The sequence below is a fragment of the Grampus griseus genome (assembly GCF_964374135.1).
Source record: "Grampus griseus genome assembly, chromosome: 6".
NCBI lineage: Eukaryota > Metazoa > Chordata > Mammalia > Artiodactyla > Delphinidae > Grampus > Grampus griseus.
This window is the reverse complement of record NC_139000.1, coordinates 31,385,571-31,400,731: the sequence shown is the minus strand read 5'-3', so window position 1 is coordinate 31,400,731 and position 15,161 is coordinate 31,385,571. Positions and strand designations below refer to the sequence as shown.

At 41.7% G+C, this 15,161-nt stretch overlaps 1 protein-coding gene across 1 annotated transcript in view; it reads left to right on the top strand.

Annotated features, from left to right (window-relative positions):
- Positions 1 to 11,452, top strand: part of MSANTD3 (Myb/SANT DNA binding domain containing 3) — a 28,005-nt gene extending 16,553 nt beyond the window's left edge. The window contains exon 3 of the mRNA XM_082655966.1: positions 5,892 to 11,452. Coding sequence (XP_082512092.1) covers positions 5,892 to 6,301 — 410 coding nt within the window. The 3' untranslated portion in view covers positions 6,302 to 11,452. The remainder of the gene's footprint in view (positions 1 to 5,891) is intronic.
- The last annotated feature ends 3,709 nt before the right edge of the window (positions 11,453 to 15,161 follow it).

The following is a 15,161-nucleotide window of genomic DNA, read 5'->3' as shown; positions in this document are numbered from 1 at the left end:
TATCTCTACTAACTTTGTCTCTACTATCTCTCTGTCTCTACCGTGCTGTCCAGTACAGTAGCTACAAGCCACATGAGGCTGGTAAGCACTTGAAATGTGGGGAGACTGAATTGAGATGTGCTATAAATGTACACACTGTATCTCAAAGATTTAGTACCAAAAAGGAGTGTCAATAAAATACCTTACTAATAATGTTTATTTTGATTAAATCTTGAAATGATAATACTTTAGATATATTGGATCAAAAATATATTACTAAGATTAATTTTACCTCTTTTTACTTCTTTAATGTGCCTATGAGAAAAATTTTTAATTACATATGTATCTCGTATTATGTTTCTATTGGCCAGCTCTGTCCAAACACCTTACAGAATGCCTGTGACAGAATTAGGTGCTGAAAGATTTGTTGGAGCTTGTTAAACAGGAAGGAGCCTGACAGATTCCACTAGAGGCCTCCCTCCAACTGTTTCTTGTGTGAGATGGCTTCAGCTGTGTCATCTTTTTTTTTTTTTTTTCCAGATTCTTCAATAATCTAATGTTCTATGCCCTTCAGGCTGTTAGACCTTAAGGTATCCAGGTCTGGTTATGTCCCAGTGATAACAGAGGGCCTGTTGCGTGGTGTATGCCAAATACACAGTAAAATCCAGAAATTCCAAGTGCTTCTTCATTTGAACCTATTTGGCTTCTCTCCTTTGTAACAGGGGTTTGATTTTCCCAATAATGAATGACTTAAAATAAGGTGCTTAAAAATTCCACATTGAGTCTCAAGATAGTGAACAAACACTATTTTAAAATGCCCTCTGAGCCTCAGTTTCCCCTTCTGTAAAACGAAGGAGTTGGGTTTGAGTTAGTTTTGCAGACCATGCCACGGATGGGTGAACTAAATTTGCTGTCACAATCCCCAGCAGTGAGGAAGGGAGGGGAACCCAGCTGCAAATGTGGATTTGAGAGTGGGGTGGAGGGTTGAGCCAGGGCAGCAAATGGTTGGAAAACTGGCCTTCAAGAGGTCAATGTCAGCTTTGAACTTTCAAGCCTGAAAAGTATGTCTTTGTCTTTTGATCTGATGATTTGGTCTAATATGATTATCTCTCATTCCAGTGTATGTACTCACTGTAGATTTATGTACAGAACTAAATATCCCATTTATTCATGTATAAACCATAATAAAACCAGTCAGATATTTCCCCTCACCAGCAGATTTTGCACTGGAAAAGGAAAACAAATATACAAATTTCAGCAACCTCAGAAATTTCATTAAACCTGCATAGAGGCATAGTTCATTTTAGAGTTCAATTATACGTTCAAGGAATCAGTTCCTATCATAAAGACAGCTACCGTAATGTCTGTGCCGTGCAAAATTATCCCCATTTATTGTGGTTCACCTGCAGACTCTACTGCCTCTGGTGAAGGCACTCAGCAAGTTCTTTTCACAAATAACACCCTTCAGGACGGCCCCTTCCTGTTTTACACAGCATTGTCTCAGAACTTGTGGCCAAAGTAATTCAAAAGCAAGCTAACGACTAACAGGGACTCCTGAGGCCAGTGGTATTGAATTAACAGGCCAGAAGGGGACCCTGTGACCTCTCCAAGAGCTGCCCATTCATAAGCTGACAAAATGTAACCTCTAAATACAAAATTCCAATTATCAAAAACAGCTGTGTCATCTTGATCACCATCCCCTGCATGCATATTCTTAGCTTTGTCAATGACTTGCTCGAAATGTACATCTGTAGTTGAACACAGTAGTCTTAAAATTTAACACTTAGGAATGTATTTGTAAAAAAACCAGTATTTTCCCTTTAAATATATTAAAACAATTTATACCCTGTAGATTTATGATCTGTGATAATTTGCCTTTGACACTTATCTTCCATTATCGTTGGGGAAGAGGTTTGCAGAACAAACTAAGGGAGCCAACAAAATTTGCTAGGGGTGGTCGGGAGGGAAGGATGGCCAAATGTCAAATACACTTAGGAAAACTAAGCTTTCAGTAGTACTCAAATATCTTGAGAGAACTTACACTTAATTCATATGCTATTATTTCTCTACTATAAAGCTATAATCCAGTAACACAGACATAGGTATGCAAAGCTATATTAAATAATGCAGACATTTCTTAATAATTTCCATTATTATCACTGTTTAGACCAATCCTATTCTTTTGGGGTGGGAACTCCAGTAGAGGGGACTGACATATTTCCAGTCAGGCACACTAGCATCATTGGTCTGGAAAAGCCCTTTTTTTGTGTGTTACTTACACATTTATTACTTTTCTATCCCCATTCACCACTTTCATTCTTTTCTTCTGCACCTTAATCATTCTAAGGTGCTTGTGTATTCTCTCACATGTTCTTGAAAGCATGCGTTGGCGTCGTGTGTGCCTATATTTTAAATTTACATGGATTAAAAATTGTGCAGTAGATACCTTCCTTTTCCTTTTGCTGCTTTTCACTTAGAATGTTTTAAATATCTATTCCCATTGCAGTGTGTAAGTCTAATTTGTTTCTTTTCGTTGATGGATAATATTCCGTAGTATGCATCCCCCACATCTTATTTATCCGTGTTCCCAGTCCGTCCTGTTTACTTTGTTCTGCTAAGAAGAGCTGAGCTTTGGCCTGTACACAGTTTCCTTCCCATCCTTTTACTGCCTTAGTAGGTTTTCCCGATGAGCTTAAACGTACTCAAATTGCCCAAGTGGAAGAATACCCCCTTGACTGTGTTCTCTGCTCCCAGGAAAGCTTTCAGGCCTTCCTATCCATTTTGCACAAGATTGAATTGTTTTCTACTTCAGGTGGCTTTGTTTTACCTGGGAGAGAGATTACCTGGTGTGTGTTTGCAGCAGGTTGCCATGCCCAGGATAGTCTTTCTCTAATTAAGAGGAGATTCTCCCCATCTGAACACTAGCTTCCATTCATTGGAGCTACTATGTGTGTGAAAGTTAATTACTCCATTGAGCTTCTCTAGTTTTAAGCCCCAGCTTCTGCCAGAGTCTTAAGAGGCCTGGCTTTTTAAATTTAAAATGCATTTGTTAGCACACATTTAAACTAAAAAAATTAGTTTTAGAGTAGAGTCATTTCTCTGCTCCTGGACATAAACATGCTGTCTTCACGTTCACAACTCGAGAGAGAAATTTGGAGATCAGAATTTAGGATATACACCCATATTCTTAATAATAGATGGTTTTGTAGTTGATACAACTTGGAGATTGCCTTTTAAGACACACAAGTGATCAGCTGAGCAAGTGACACAGTGAGAGGCTAGGTGCTGTAGTAGCTGAGCTTGGATTTTGGAGTTGTGCAGACCTGGACTGGAGTCCTGGTTCTTTGAACTAGCCAAATGACTTTAGATGTTGTGTTTGGTTTTCTATACTAATACCTCCCTCAGAGGGTTGCTGTAAGGATTAAATGAAGTAATGCTGCAAAGCACTAGCCTAATGCCTAGCTAGCTACTCAGAAAATGGTAGCTGCTGTCGTCATCGTCATCACCATCACCATCACCATCATCAAAAGGCTCCTAAAGCCAAGAATTACTGAGATAAAAATGAGCGTTTGGCAATTGGGAGAGATGAGTAGCATCATCAGGGCATGAACTTTAAAGGCTCAGAGGAGTATTCAGAACTATCCTCTGGAATGAAATCAAAGAGAAAAGAGGCTAAAGGTACCAAAAAACGTCTAATGTGTCCAGTCTTCTTTGAAGAAGTTTCAGATCTGAGACTAGAAAGGAAACGGATGAGGTAATCCTCTTTGCATCTGATCCCATCTGAGGGATCCTATTCTCAGTGCCAAGCCTTTCCTGTTCCTTTGTCCTGTGCCTCAGCTCTCCACTCAGAACACTGTTCTTTCTACACAGTTGTGCTGTGTTGAGAGGGATGTGACCTACTGCAGCCAATTCATCCTGCACACGTTTCTTATATGCCTAGCAGTGTGTCAGGCCCTGTTCTGGGTCCTCCAGGAGGATGAACTAGAGGCAGTCTCTGTCTTCAAAGTAATCAGAGACCTGAAGGGGAGGTAGTTAAGCCGCCAATTTTAACAAGTGCTCTGCCAGAGGTAGGCTTAGGAACCAGTGGGAGCATGAAGGAAGGACATCTAATTGAGGCTATAGCCGCTGGATTTGGGAAAGATTCCTAGGGAGACATTTTCATTATCTCTGGATGACCGAGAAGTCCTTTTAACCTCCTCTTTCAAAAGTAAGGTTTTTACCTTTTCTTTTATCTTAATTAGGGACTAGTTATGGTTGTTACCTAACCCCTTGGAGTGAAATAATCTAAATAAACAGTAGCCATTTTCCTTTTATTAACAGACTATTATGAGTTAGGTTTCCCCCAGTAGCCATTAACATTCCCAGCACCCCATCTTCTGCAATAATGGAGTGGATGTAATCAACTCTGTTAATAAATTGATATTATTTTTCTCCAAGGAGAGGATTCTCATCATTGGAAATATAAAGCTTCCCAAGAAGGCATTGGAGTCACAGCTAGAAGACTCCATGGGTTAGTGGGGTTAATGGTTTCCTTATTGAAACTTCCTAATTGATACTTGTATCATTGCGCAATAAAAATACTAGTGCAAACATGGCGCCACCAAATGTGGCATCCTTTTATATCCAGAAGCTCTTTTCCCCTTTTGTTCAAAGCTTCAGCCCGTAAATATTCACTAGGCATCCACTAGGTACCAAGCAAAATAATTGGTGCCCAAGGATAAAAGAAAAGATTAAGGCATGGTCCCCAAACCATACTAGAATGTGTTAAGTGCTGTAACAGAAGAGTATGTACAGAGAAAGAAGAGGGCTGAGGTTTCACAGCAAGTGGCATTGATCCTGAATGAAGTAGGGGTTAGGAGGGAGGTTGAAAGGGGAAACTGGAGTAAGAGTGTGTGTTTGCGTAAGGGAGTCGGGACAAATAGTGAGCCCAACTTTAGCTGAAGGAGCAGTGAGACAGAATTATGGGAGAAAATAAAGATTGTGGTAGGATTGGAGGGTACACAGGGTATTTTGAAGAGTAAGACAAGGAAGATAAAGGAAGGTCGGAACCAGATTAAGAGGGTACTTAGGGTGGATTGGAAACAGAGCCGAAGATAGGAACCCCAGGGGAACATTTAAGTGTGAGTCCTGACAGGAGACTTAAAGAGCAATCAGAGAGGAGGCTGTAGAAAACTTAGGAGAGACCAGTGGTTCAGAAGCTAATGGAGGAAAGAAATGTCAAGAAGGATTGTCAAGTGCTAGGGAGAAGTTACATACGAGGGACGTTAGAAAGTGTCTTTGGGATCTGAATATTGACCCCCAGATGGCAGTGCTTGAGGCAACAGCCAGATGTAGGAGACTGAAGAGAAGTCTGAGGAAGTTAAACCAGGGAGTGTAGGCTCATCTTTCAAGGAAGAACCTTTGTTAAGATGGCTATTCTGGGTAAGGGTTAAGACCTGTGACCAGGACCCACAGCAAATGTGCCCTTGTGGAGACTGAACTTCAGTGTTCGTGGCTGAATGAGAGTCAGAGAGGGAGAGAGACTGAGGGAGAACTTAATCTGAAAACCCACTGCTGGCCTCACACTGTGGTCTTCTGCTCACTGGGAGTCATGCACGTGTCATGTTAGGATTTATATCCACATAACCAGGTCTCCAATTCTTGATAAGCACAATCTCTGACCACTGTTCCCGTAGTTCGAAGTGCCAGAAATGACATAATGAAACCCTTTATCGTTACTTCTTCAGGGAAAATTGCTCTTGATTTATGGGTTTTTGAGAAGTCAGGTGGGGCAGGGGTACCTGTGAACATGCAGACCAGAGCAGATGCTACTTCAGATCATCCTGTCGTGGGGGACCCTGTCATTTGAAATAGGATTGATTTACTCTCTGCCTGTAAAATCTTTGAACATGTTTTCTGCTACTGTTTTTCAGAATCATTTGCTGTTTCAAATAGAGAACTGTGCGATGATGAGAAAGAGTTCATACATTTCCCAGTATGTGAGGGGACCTCCCAACCTGAACCCTCGTGTTCAGCTGTCAGAATAACAGCCAATAAAAACTACAGGAGCAAAACCTCTCAGGAAGGTGCTTTAAAAAAGATGCATGAGGAAGAACACCATCAACAAATGTCCATCTTACAACTGCAGCTGATACAGATGAATGAGGTGCATGTGGCCAAAATCCAGCAGCTAGAGCGAGAGTGTGAGATGGCAGAGGAGGAACACAGGATAAGAATGGAAGTTCTCAATAAAAAGAAGATGTATTGGGAAAGAAAACTGCAAACTTTTACCAAGGAATGGCCTGTTTCCTCATTTAACCGGCCCTTTCCCAATTCACCCTAAGACGGTGGGGTGTGGCTCCCTTGTAATTAATCTGTGTTGGCAAAGAAGGCCTGGAACACGAACTTGCGGTCGGTAGCCTGTCACAGAGCTACAACTAGGAAGATGAGAGTGGTAGTAGTCACTTATTTAAGAATACATTCAGGTAAACAGCTGCACCCTATGTACCCCTGAAGTGGCAAAGAAGCTGTTCGAGTCTTCTGAAAATTATCACTATGAGTGCTATCATTCTGAATGTAATGTCTCTTAATTAGAATTCATACAAGAACCATGTGTGAGTGTTGTTGTTGTATTTTTTTAATCAAATGCAAGTGTGACTATAAAGGAGTGTGGCTGGGTTTTGTGGGTTTTTTTTTTTTTTTTTTTAAATAGACGTCAGACCTTGTCCATCCAAATGAACGCCCTCCCATTGAAAGTGGCTGTCCTGGGAGGACACACGTTTCTCCAGTGGTGATGCTGTCGCTGAGAATTTGCTAGAGGTCTTTCGGAGCCTCCACAAGAGCTACAGCACACTTTTCATTTTTTCAATGTCATCTTTGGAGTGTGGATTTTCTGTTTTTAAACAGCCGAACATAATGGAAGGCTCTTTTCTAATGTGGCTCATAGGCTGCCTTTTAAGTCCTTCCTTTCCCCAAAGAGGAGTTCCAAATAATGTCTCCAGCAGGTGTAGCTTTGTTGGAACTAAGGATGTGACTACTTTGAGGGAGAAACGTTCGTTTAGAGCTCTACATTCTGTCCTGCTTGTTTTATTAAAAGACAAGACTTGTGATTTTATAGTCACACTGTGTATGTTTTTGAAAGGTGCTGCCCGCCCCCACTGTGCTACAGTTTTTGCCTTCCTGCTGTAGTTTCCTACCGACTTTGTACTACTGAGTAAATGGTTGCCCTTGTTTTTAATCTTTAGCCACCTAAGGCAAGGCCCTTCCCTCGCCATGCTCCTGGTGCTAGCTAATAGTGATGCTACGTAGTCTGCAGAGTATGCAGTTAGTATTGAGCTTTTGCAGAATCCATTACCAATATATTTGGAAACGTGGATTGATAAATGGATATTTTGACTGAGCTGTGATATAACTTCTCCTGTAGCCTAGTGTGAAAAACAGCCTTGGGAGTTGGGCATAACAGTAGCTGGAAGAAGCAAAGTGACAGTTAAGTGCCAAGGCAGGTCAGCAATTTCTGAGAATGAAAGTTCAAGGCCATGTGGTGGGGAAGGAGGAGTGTGTGTGACAGAGGCTATATAGGGAGTGTAGGACGAGGAGTCAGGGCTTGAATTCTGAGCTTGGCTCTGTCTCAAGTGCTGTGTGACCTTAAGTTACTCCATTTAGTCTTTGGCCCTGGTGTTTCCCGTCTATAGAACAGGAGAGTTGGTCTAGGTGATGGTTAGAATCTGCTACAGCTCCTTGACTGTGATTTGATCTGCACAGTCTTGGATGAGTACTGCTAACATCATGATTGTCCGGAGGACGCGGGTCAACAGGGAGAGGTTACTGCAGTGGCTAAGCTTCCTTCCTTTCATAATTTTGGAATTTGGGTCCTGGGGTCTGTATATACTAATATACTAATATATGCACTGCATAAAACTTAAGTGGATATCAATTTATTTTACACACTGATCATATTTTAAATATCTTAGAGGAACTGGTTATTTGAAGGAACCCTGTGAAGACTAGTCTTCTTTCAAAGGAAGGGTGCTTTTGTAAGGATTTGTGTTCTTAATTTAGTTTTTACCAAATGGACCCTTTAGAGAAGCAGCATCTGGAAAAAGTCCCAAGCGTAACCTATTTATGGGAGACATTAGGGCAGAGAGTGGCAGGTCCTCAACACAGATGATATGGACTGAGAAAAGTTTGCCTTTGCTTCACCTATTGAGCCATCTGGAAATCTCCTTAATATGCAGATTCTGGTGGGGGGGCCTGAGATTGTGCATTTCTCACAAGCTCCCAGGTTATGCCAGTTCTGCTTGTCTGGTCACCACAATTCTGTGTAGCAAGGTTTTAGAGGACCCAGTGAACCTTTTACCTGTTCTCAAAAAAAAAAAAAAAACCCATTAGGTTAGGTATACTTTTGTGTACAGCATTGTGCCGGATATTATTCCTCTCTCAGAATTTACCACCTAATCACACAAATAACAATGTAGAACAGCACAAAAAATGCTCACGCACATAATGGAACTATAAAAGCATCGAACTAATTCCTAACTGAACAAATAAAGGATAATTAAACCAGCAGGCTAAAGCACCTTGTTCTACTGTTAATGGTATTTACGAGTTTATAACAGTTTTCAACCTTGAGTATGCATTAGAAACAGTATTTTATAAAAAATTAGTCCCGCTGGGTCCCACTCCCAGGGGATTCTCATTCAGTTTACCTGGATTGAGGCCTGGTCCTCTATATTTTTTGGAAGCTTTACAGGGAGTGATGATGCCCAGTTGGGATTGAGAACCACTGGTGTAGAGTTCACAAATGTGTCTCATTTGGTCCTTAGTCCTGTGAAGTCCTGCAGAAGTGAGGAAATGATGCTCAGAGAAGAACCGCCTGCACCAGGATGAAACCTAGTGAACAGCAAAGCAGAACCTCAGTCCTAGGTCTCTCGACTCAAAAACAAATAGGCCCACCTGCCTTCCCCCACCCCATCCCTCAAAGCTATATCGTGGATTTGCTTTACCCCGAGAGCCAGATCACATCTACAGGATACTTGTAATGCCTCCACTCATGAACAGGTACATCCCAATTCATTCCACTTTTGAGTAGTTCCTTACCTGAGGTGGAAAGGCAATAATCATTTCTTGGTAGATGCTGTAGAGAATTGACCGATAAATACTAAGACACAGTTCATCATCCCCTGACCTGCCAAATAATGGACACAGCCCAGTAGGGGACATAAGACTTGTATACAGCTATCATGTACTTGATCAGGCACGTCTTCTAAAGGATTTGAAGCCTAGCAGAGAGTGAAGAAGCTTGAAGGAAAGCCTGGAGGAGGTGGCATTTGAGCTAAGTCTTTAGAGTTGGTATTTTGGTAGGCGCAGATTCAGAAAGGAGAGGAACTTCACTAGATGCAAGGTCCTGTTGAAGGTTCAAGATGGTGAGACACATAATTGGGAGGACATGGGAGAATATCCAAATTAGGCAGTAACATGATCAAAACTGTGCTCCAGGAGGAAGATTAGAAGATGGAATTGAGTTTAGAGAAGACTGGAGTTCAGGAGATGAGGTAGGAGGGTTTGGTTACGATGAGATGATAGGAGCACCTAGTAAAAAACGAGGGAGACCAATGTGAAGGGCGTTGCTGAAGTGGAATCAGTCAGTCTTGGCAGCACATTGCTTTTGTTGGAGGGGATGGGTAAAGTTTTAAAGCTAGATGCCGGAAAGAATGATGCTGATTGAAATAAAGAACGGATGCATTTCTGGCTGACGTGTCCTAGGAGAGGCCTAGACATGAACTAGTGCAGTTGTTCCCACCCACTCAGCCTCAAACACCAGCACCTCCTCCCGTCTCCTCTTCGGCTGTCACCTCTTTGCTCTGGCTTCTGCCTCTTCAGCCTCCTGTGCTGCCTCTTGCACCTGTTCATCTGACGTTTTAACCCCTCCCTGCTGGGTCCTTGTCCCTCGACTCAATTTGGTGCTCCCTCTGCCATCAGTACCTCCAGTGCAGCTGGTGGTGCATCAGTCACCATCTCTTATAATGGCTTCACACTTGAAAGAGCAGGAAAGACTATAGTTGATGCTTAACAACCAGGGGGCTAGGGGTGCCCACCACCCCCAGCTGTGGAAAATCCGCTTATAACTTTACATTCAGGCCTCTGTATCTGCAGTTCTGCATCTGGGGATTCAATCAACTGCGGATGGTGTGCTGTAGTACCCATTTATTGAAAAAAAAAATCTGAGTATAAGTGGACCAGCACAGTTGAAACCCATGTTGTTCAAGGGTCAACGGGATGTCTTTTCTTATTTTTTTAAATATTTATTTATTTAATTTATTTTGGCTGCGCTGTGCCAGGTCTTAATTGCAAATTGCAACATGCGGGATCTTATTTTTTATTTTTATTTTTTTTTACTTGTGGCACGCGGGCTTCTTAGTTGCGGCATGCATGTGGGATCTACTTCCCCGACGAGGGATCGAACCCAGGCCCCTGCATTGGGAGTGTGGAATCTTACCTACTGGACCACCAGGAAAGTCCCTCAACTGGATTTCTTTATCTTGAGCTTCAATTCTTTTCTAGCTGGCATCCACAAATTTCAGGGTATTTTTTAAGTGTCCCATGTTGTGTAAAGGTACACTGGCTGAGAGGGGATGTTAATTCCCATGTATCCCTATTACAGTCTGTTTCCAAAAATCAAACATAGAATCCTACCTTATTAATGCATTAAAAATTAGCAAATATTTTAGGAACTTTTCAGGGAGAATCTTAAAATGCATTGGCTTTTTTTTTTTTTTTTTTTTTTTAAGAAGAAAGAGAACAGAAGAAGAGAGGTATGGTGGGGCAGTGCATTTGAGTTGTCAACAGCTTCTGCAGTGTCAGGTCAATTACATCAACACTTGGTCTGGACCAGGGGAAAGGAATGGTTCTGCCTCCTGGGAATGTCAGAAGGACCTGATAATTATATTTGGCAAAGCCAAGAAGAGTGGCTCTGTAATGTCATTGCTAAGAATTACCCTTTTAATAGTATCTCTGGATGTCTGAGCTGTTCAAATGGAATGACACTTCTTTTCTGCTGTGGCTTTCATTTCTGTTGGGCTGCTTCCCAGCTGGTCCTTTTGTTCTTCCTTGCCCTTTTCTATCTTCTGCCTTCCCAGCCCTGTTTCTCCAACCCCTCCTTCTGCACCCACAGCAGTTTTCACTGTCCCCCCTTTTACAGTTGGAGTCATGTGAGAATGTGTGTAAGGGAGATACTTGCCCAAAACCAGCATATTCAACATGTGGTATCAATAAGGTGAAGTGTAGCCTTGGACTAGACAAAATATCGACCATCTGCTTCCCTGCTGCATCCGCTACTTTTGTGTTGGTGGGACCCAGAAGTCACGGAAAAGGTCACCAGTGATTCATGTCTGCGACAAATTCTTTTCTAATTGTGCCGTATATTATGCCCTTCAATACAACTTACTAATCTCTGCCTCAGTTTTTCCATCTGTGAAAGTGGTGTAATACTTATCTACCTCCCTTGAATGTTGTAAAGATTAGTCTATGTTAGTAAAGCACTTTTGAAATAAAGAGTGATGTAAAGCATTTTAATATTATTGTTGTCATTGTGATGTGGATGCCCCCCTGTAGAGATGCTGCTCTGTAGGGGAAGTACCCCATGGATACCACGGTTTAGGAACACCCAGTACAGAAAACGTCCATAACAGACACAAGAGTGATTTCTTGGTGTGTGTGAAAGTTTTCAACATAGTATTTCCTTAAACAGCCCTTTGGTTCATTTAGAATGATATTTGATTATAGAAGAGTGATTTATGTAAGATTTTTAAAGAACATATCTATTGAACCTTTATTACCCAGTATAATAGGGTTTGCAAGCTGATTATTAACCTAACAGTGCAGTTTGTCAACATTAGGTGGAAAACTTGCATTTCTACATTATCCAGATGCCCAGATTGTGCGTGAAGGTTTTTTCACTGTTGACACTGATTAGAGTGGACAGAATGGGGATCCTGCTACTTCTGAGTGAGGGGATCGCAGCTCCAGTTCCACTTGCAAAATATTCTCACAGCACCTCTAGTGTGGGGGGAAAAGACTCACCATGTGTGTTCATCAGAGTAGGGGGTTCTCTAGGCATAAACTTGGGCTCCCTTTCTTAACTCCTGATAACTGCTAAGAGATTTAATTAGGTTCTGGTCTGAATTTTCTCTTTTGTAGGTTTGTTGGGGGGAAAAAATTCCAAACCCTGTTATTTAAGAAATCGGTTATTTTTAATGAAAAGGACACCTGTTACAGTGGAACTACTGTAAATAGTAGCAGAAGTTAAGGTTCCGGTTCCTTTTTTTTTTTTTTTTTTTTTTTTGCGGTACGCAGGTCTCTCACTGTTGTGGCCTCTCCCGTTGTGGAGCACAGGCTCCCGACGCACAGGCTCAGCGGCCATGGCTCACAGGCCCAGCCGCTCCGCGGCATGTGGTATCTTCCCGGACTGGGGCACTAACCCGTGTCCCTTGCATCGGCAGGCGGACTCTCAACCACTGCGCCACCAGGGAAGCCCCCCGGTTCCTTTTTGTCTCATCATCTGGTTTAGCTTCCAGAGTAACCAAGAAGGAAACTCACACTGGTGCTCTGCTGATGAGGTGCATGTGGTTCTAGATTTTTATCCTTGAGTCTCAAAGAGTTTTTGGATGGGCTGGTGTTACACTTTCTGCAGGAATGGAAGGTGGTCACTCTAGTCGCTCAGCCTTTGGGAAATCTGGGAGGCTGCCGGGGCCCATCTGCTCTCATGTGGTCACACTGAGCCCAAGGCTGCAGGGGCAGGAACTGCCCAGGGGAACCCCTTCTCATGGTGACGGCTGAAGTACAAGAGGGCAAGCCCACCTGTGGAAGCACATTTCAAGTTTCAGTGTCATATCTGCTAATATCTTCTTGGCCAAGGCAAGTCACGTGGCTGAGCCAAAGGTCAAGGGGAGGGAAGTAGACTCCTCTTAAGAAGGTGAGGGGAGGGTGTGAAAAATTTGAACAATAATCTAATTTACCACAGTGTCACAAGTGGGGAGGCAACGAGTGGAATACCAAGGAGTTGAGATTATATTATTAATTGAGGAACAGAGAATCTAGGGGGGAACTGCATCCCTGTTCCTTCCTCTCTTTTTTTGGAGGGGGAGGCTTTAAAATAGTGATAATAATAGAATATATGTCATAGGGATGTTGGATTAAATGAGCAATATGTATTTAGTTATATGTATTTAGAACAGAGCCTGGCACACAAACACTGTAAGTTTTAGTCACTATTTTTTTCTCTTAAGGTCATATGGCTTCTAAATGGGTCAGGGATATTTGAACCCAAGTGGCCTGGCTCTGGAGCTCATGCTTTTAAGAATCAGAATGCACAGTGTTTCTATTCAGAGCCTGAGTTCACATCTTTGCTTTGCAAAGAATGTGGCCTCCTGAATATTAGATCATCATCTGTAAAATACTTTCCAAGACTGCTATAACGATTACATGAGAATATACATATGAAAGGGCCACATAAACTATAAAATCCCTAAACCTTTCTTCTGATATTCTGTGTTACAGGACAGTCCAAGACACTCTTCTCCCGTTACAAAACTTCACCTTAATCTCTTCCTCCAGCCTCCCCACTCTGTGACAATCCCTGAACTCACTTATCATCTTGGTTTCAGAACCAGGCTCTGTGAAATTACTTCTGTTGATCCCTCTAACTGAAGTGCTCTCAGCATCTCTACAACCCCTTCCCATCACCTGTGCTGCTGAAGTGTCACCCATCCTTCAAGGTCAAGTGACACCAGGACACGCTCCTGTAACCTGGGCTCTGGTCCCAGCTTTGCTGGTAACTCATCACTCTCTGGATTAATATAATTTCCTTGTTTGTAAATTAAGGGTGTTGGAGGAGAGGATGTCTACATTCCCTTCCCCTGTTCTAATTAGTCTAATTCTGAAGTTAAACTAATCTTTTCAATTTACTGTATGCAACACAAGTTTTCAATGTAGCATTCTCCTTAAAAGATAATGTGTACATAAATGGAATTCTAATCATGCATCCAAGTGGATCAGCCCCAAGGTTGAAAGTGCTATTTGTGAAAGTTATTGATATTAGCATAGTGATTGTACTTAAACTGTTTCTAAAACAATCTAAATATAGGCAACACAAGAATTTCTATATAATGGGCACAGAAAGGTTGTTGCTTCCCAAAATGTAATTTTCCCAACAAGTTGTAACTGGCTGCTAGTTACTTTGGCTCTTTTAAATTGCCCATTTCTATAGATTATAGAATAATTCTATTTTACAGATTGCCCTATTCTAAGGCAATAATGTGCCCAGAATATGTAGATTTTTGTATTTGTTTTTAAAACTTTATCAGTTGATTTCAGTAGATGGTATCTGTTGTAAACATCCAGGGCTGCCTGAAAACCTACTTCAAATGGAAGGAAGTTAGCATTTATTGAATATTTTCTATGGGTGCTAAGAACATTCATATATTAGTTCATTTTATTCTTAAAATACTCTGCAGGAGTAGGTAATATTCCATATTTTAAAGATAATGGAATGAAGCTTGGAGAGGTTAAGTGTCTTATTCAAAATCACATACCCAAAGTTTTGGAGGTGGTTGTACAACAATGTGGATAAACTTAATGTCACTGAACTTTACACTTAAAAACAGTTAGATGGGTAAATTTTATGGTATTTCACCACAGTAAGAAAAAAATCACATAGCTAGCTTAACTAGATTTAGATCCCGAGTTAGTATGCTTCGATTAGTCTGCTTATGGCTGGTTATGATTATCATCTGCTAGGACTGATGAGAACAGTCCTAGCAGAGAGAAACAGAGAGAAGAGCTAAGTGAGGTTAAAGGTATCAGCAACGGCAAAGGTGGTACCCAATTCTGTCTGACAGCAAGCTGAGAATCAGTGACCAAGGCAAAAAAGAGAGGTCGCCCATCAGTCTTGCCATTTAGTGCTTCTCAAACGTTAACGTGGATAAGAATCACCTGGGCATCTTGTTAAAAATGCAGATTCTGATTCAGTGAGTCTGGGCTAGGGCCAAATTTTACATTCCTAACAAGCTTCCAGGTACCAGTGATATTGATGATCTATGGACCAAACATTGAGTAGCAAGGATTTTAGATCACAGGAACTTCCAGGGCGGCTCTCTAAGTGTTTCAGATCCCTTGCATCAGAGAATCTGGGGTGCTTTCCCAAAGCA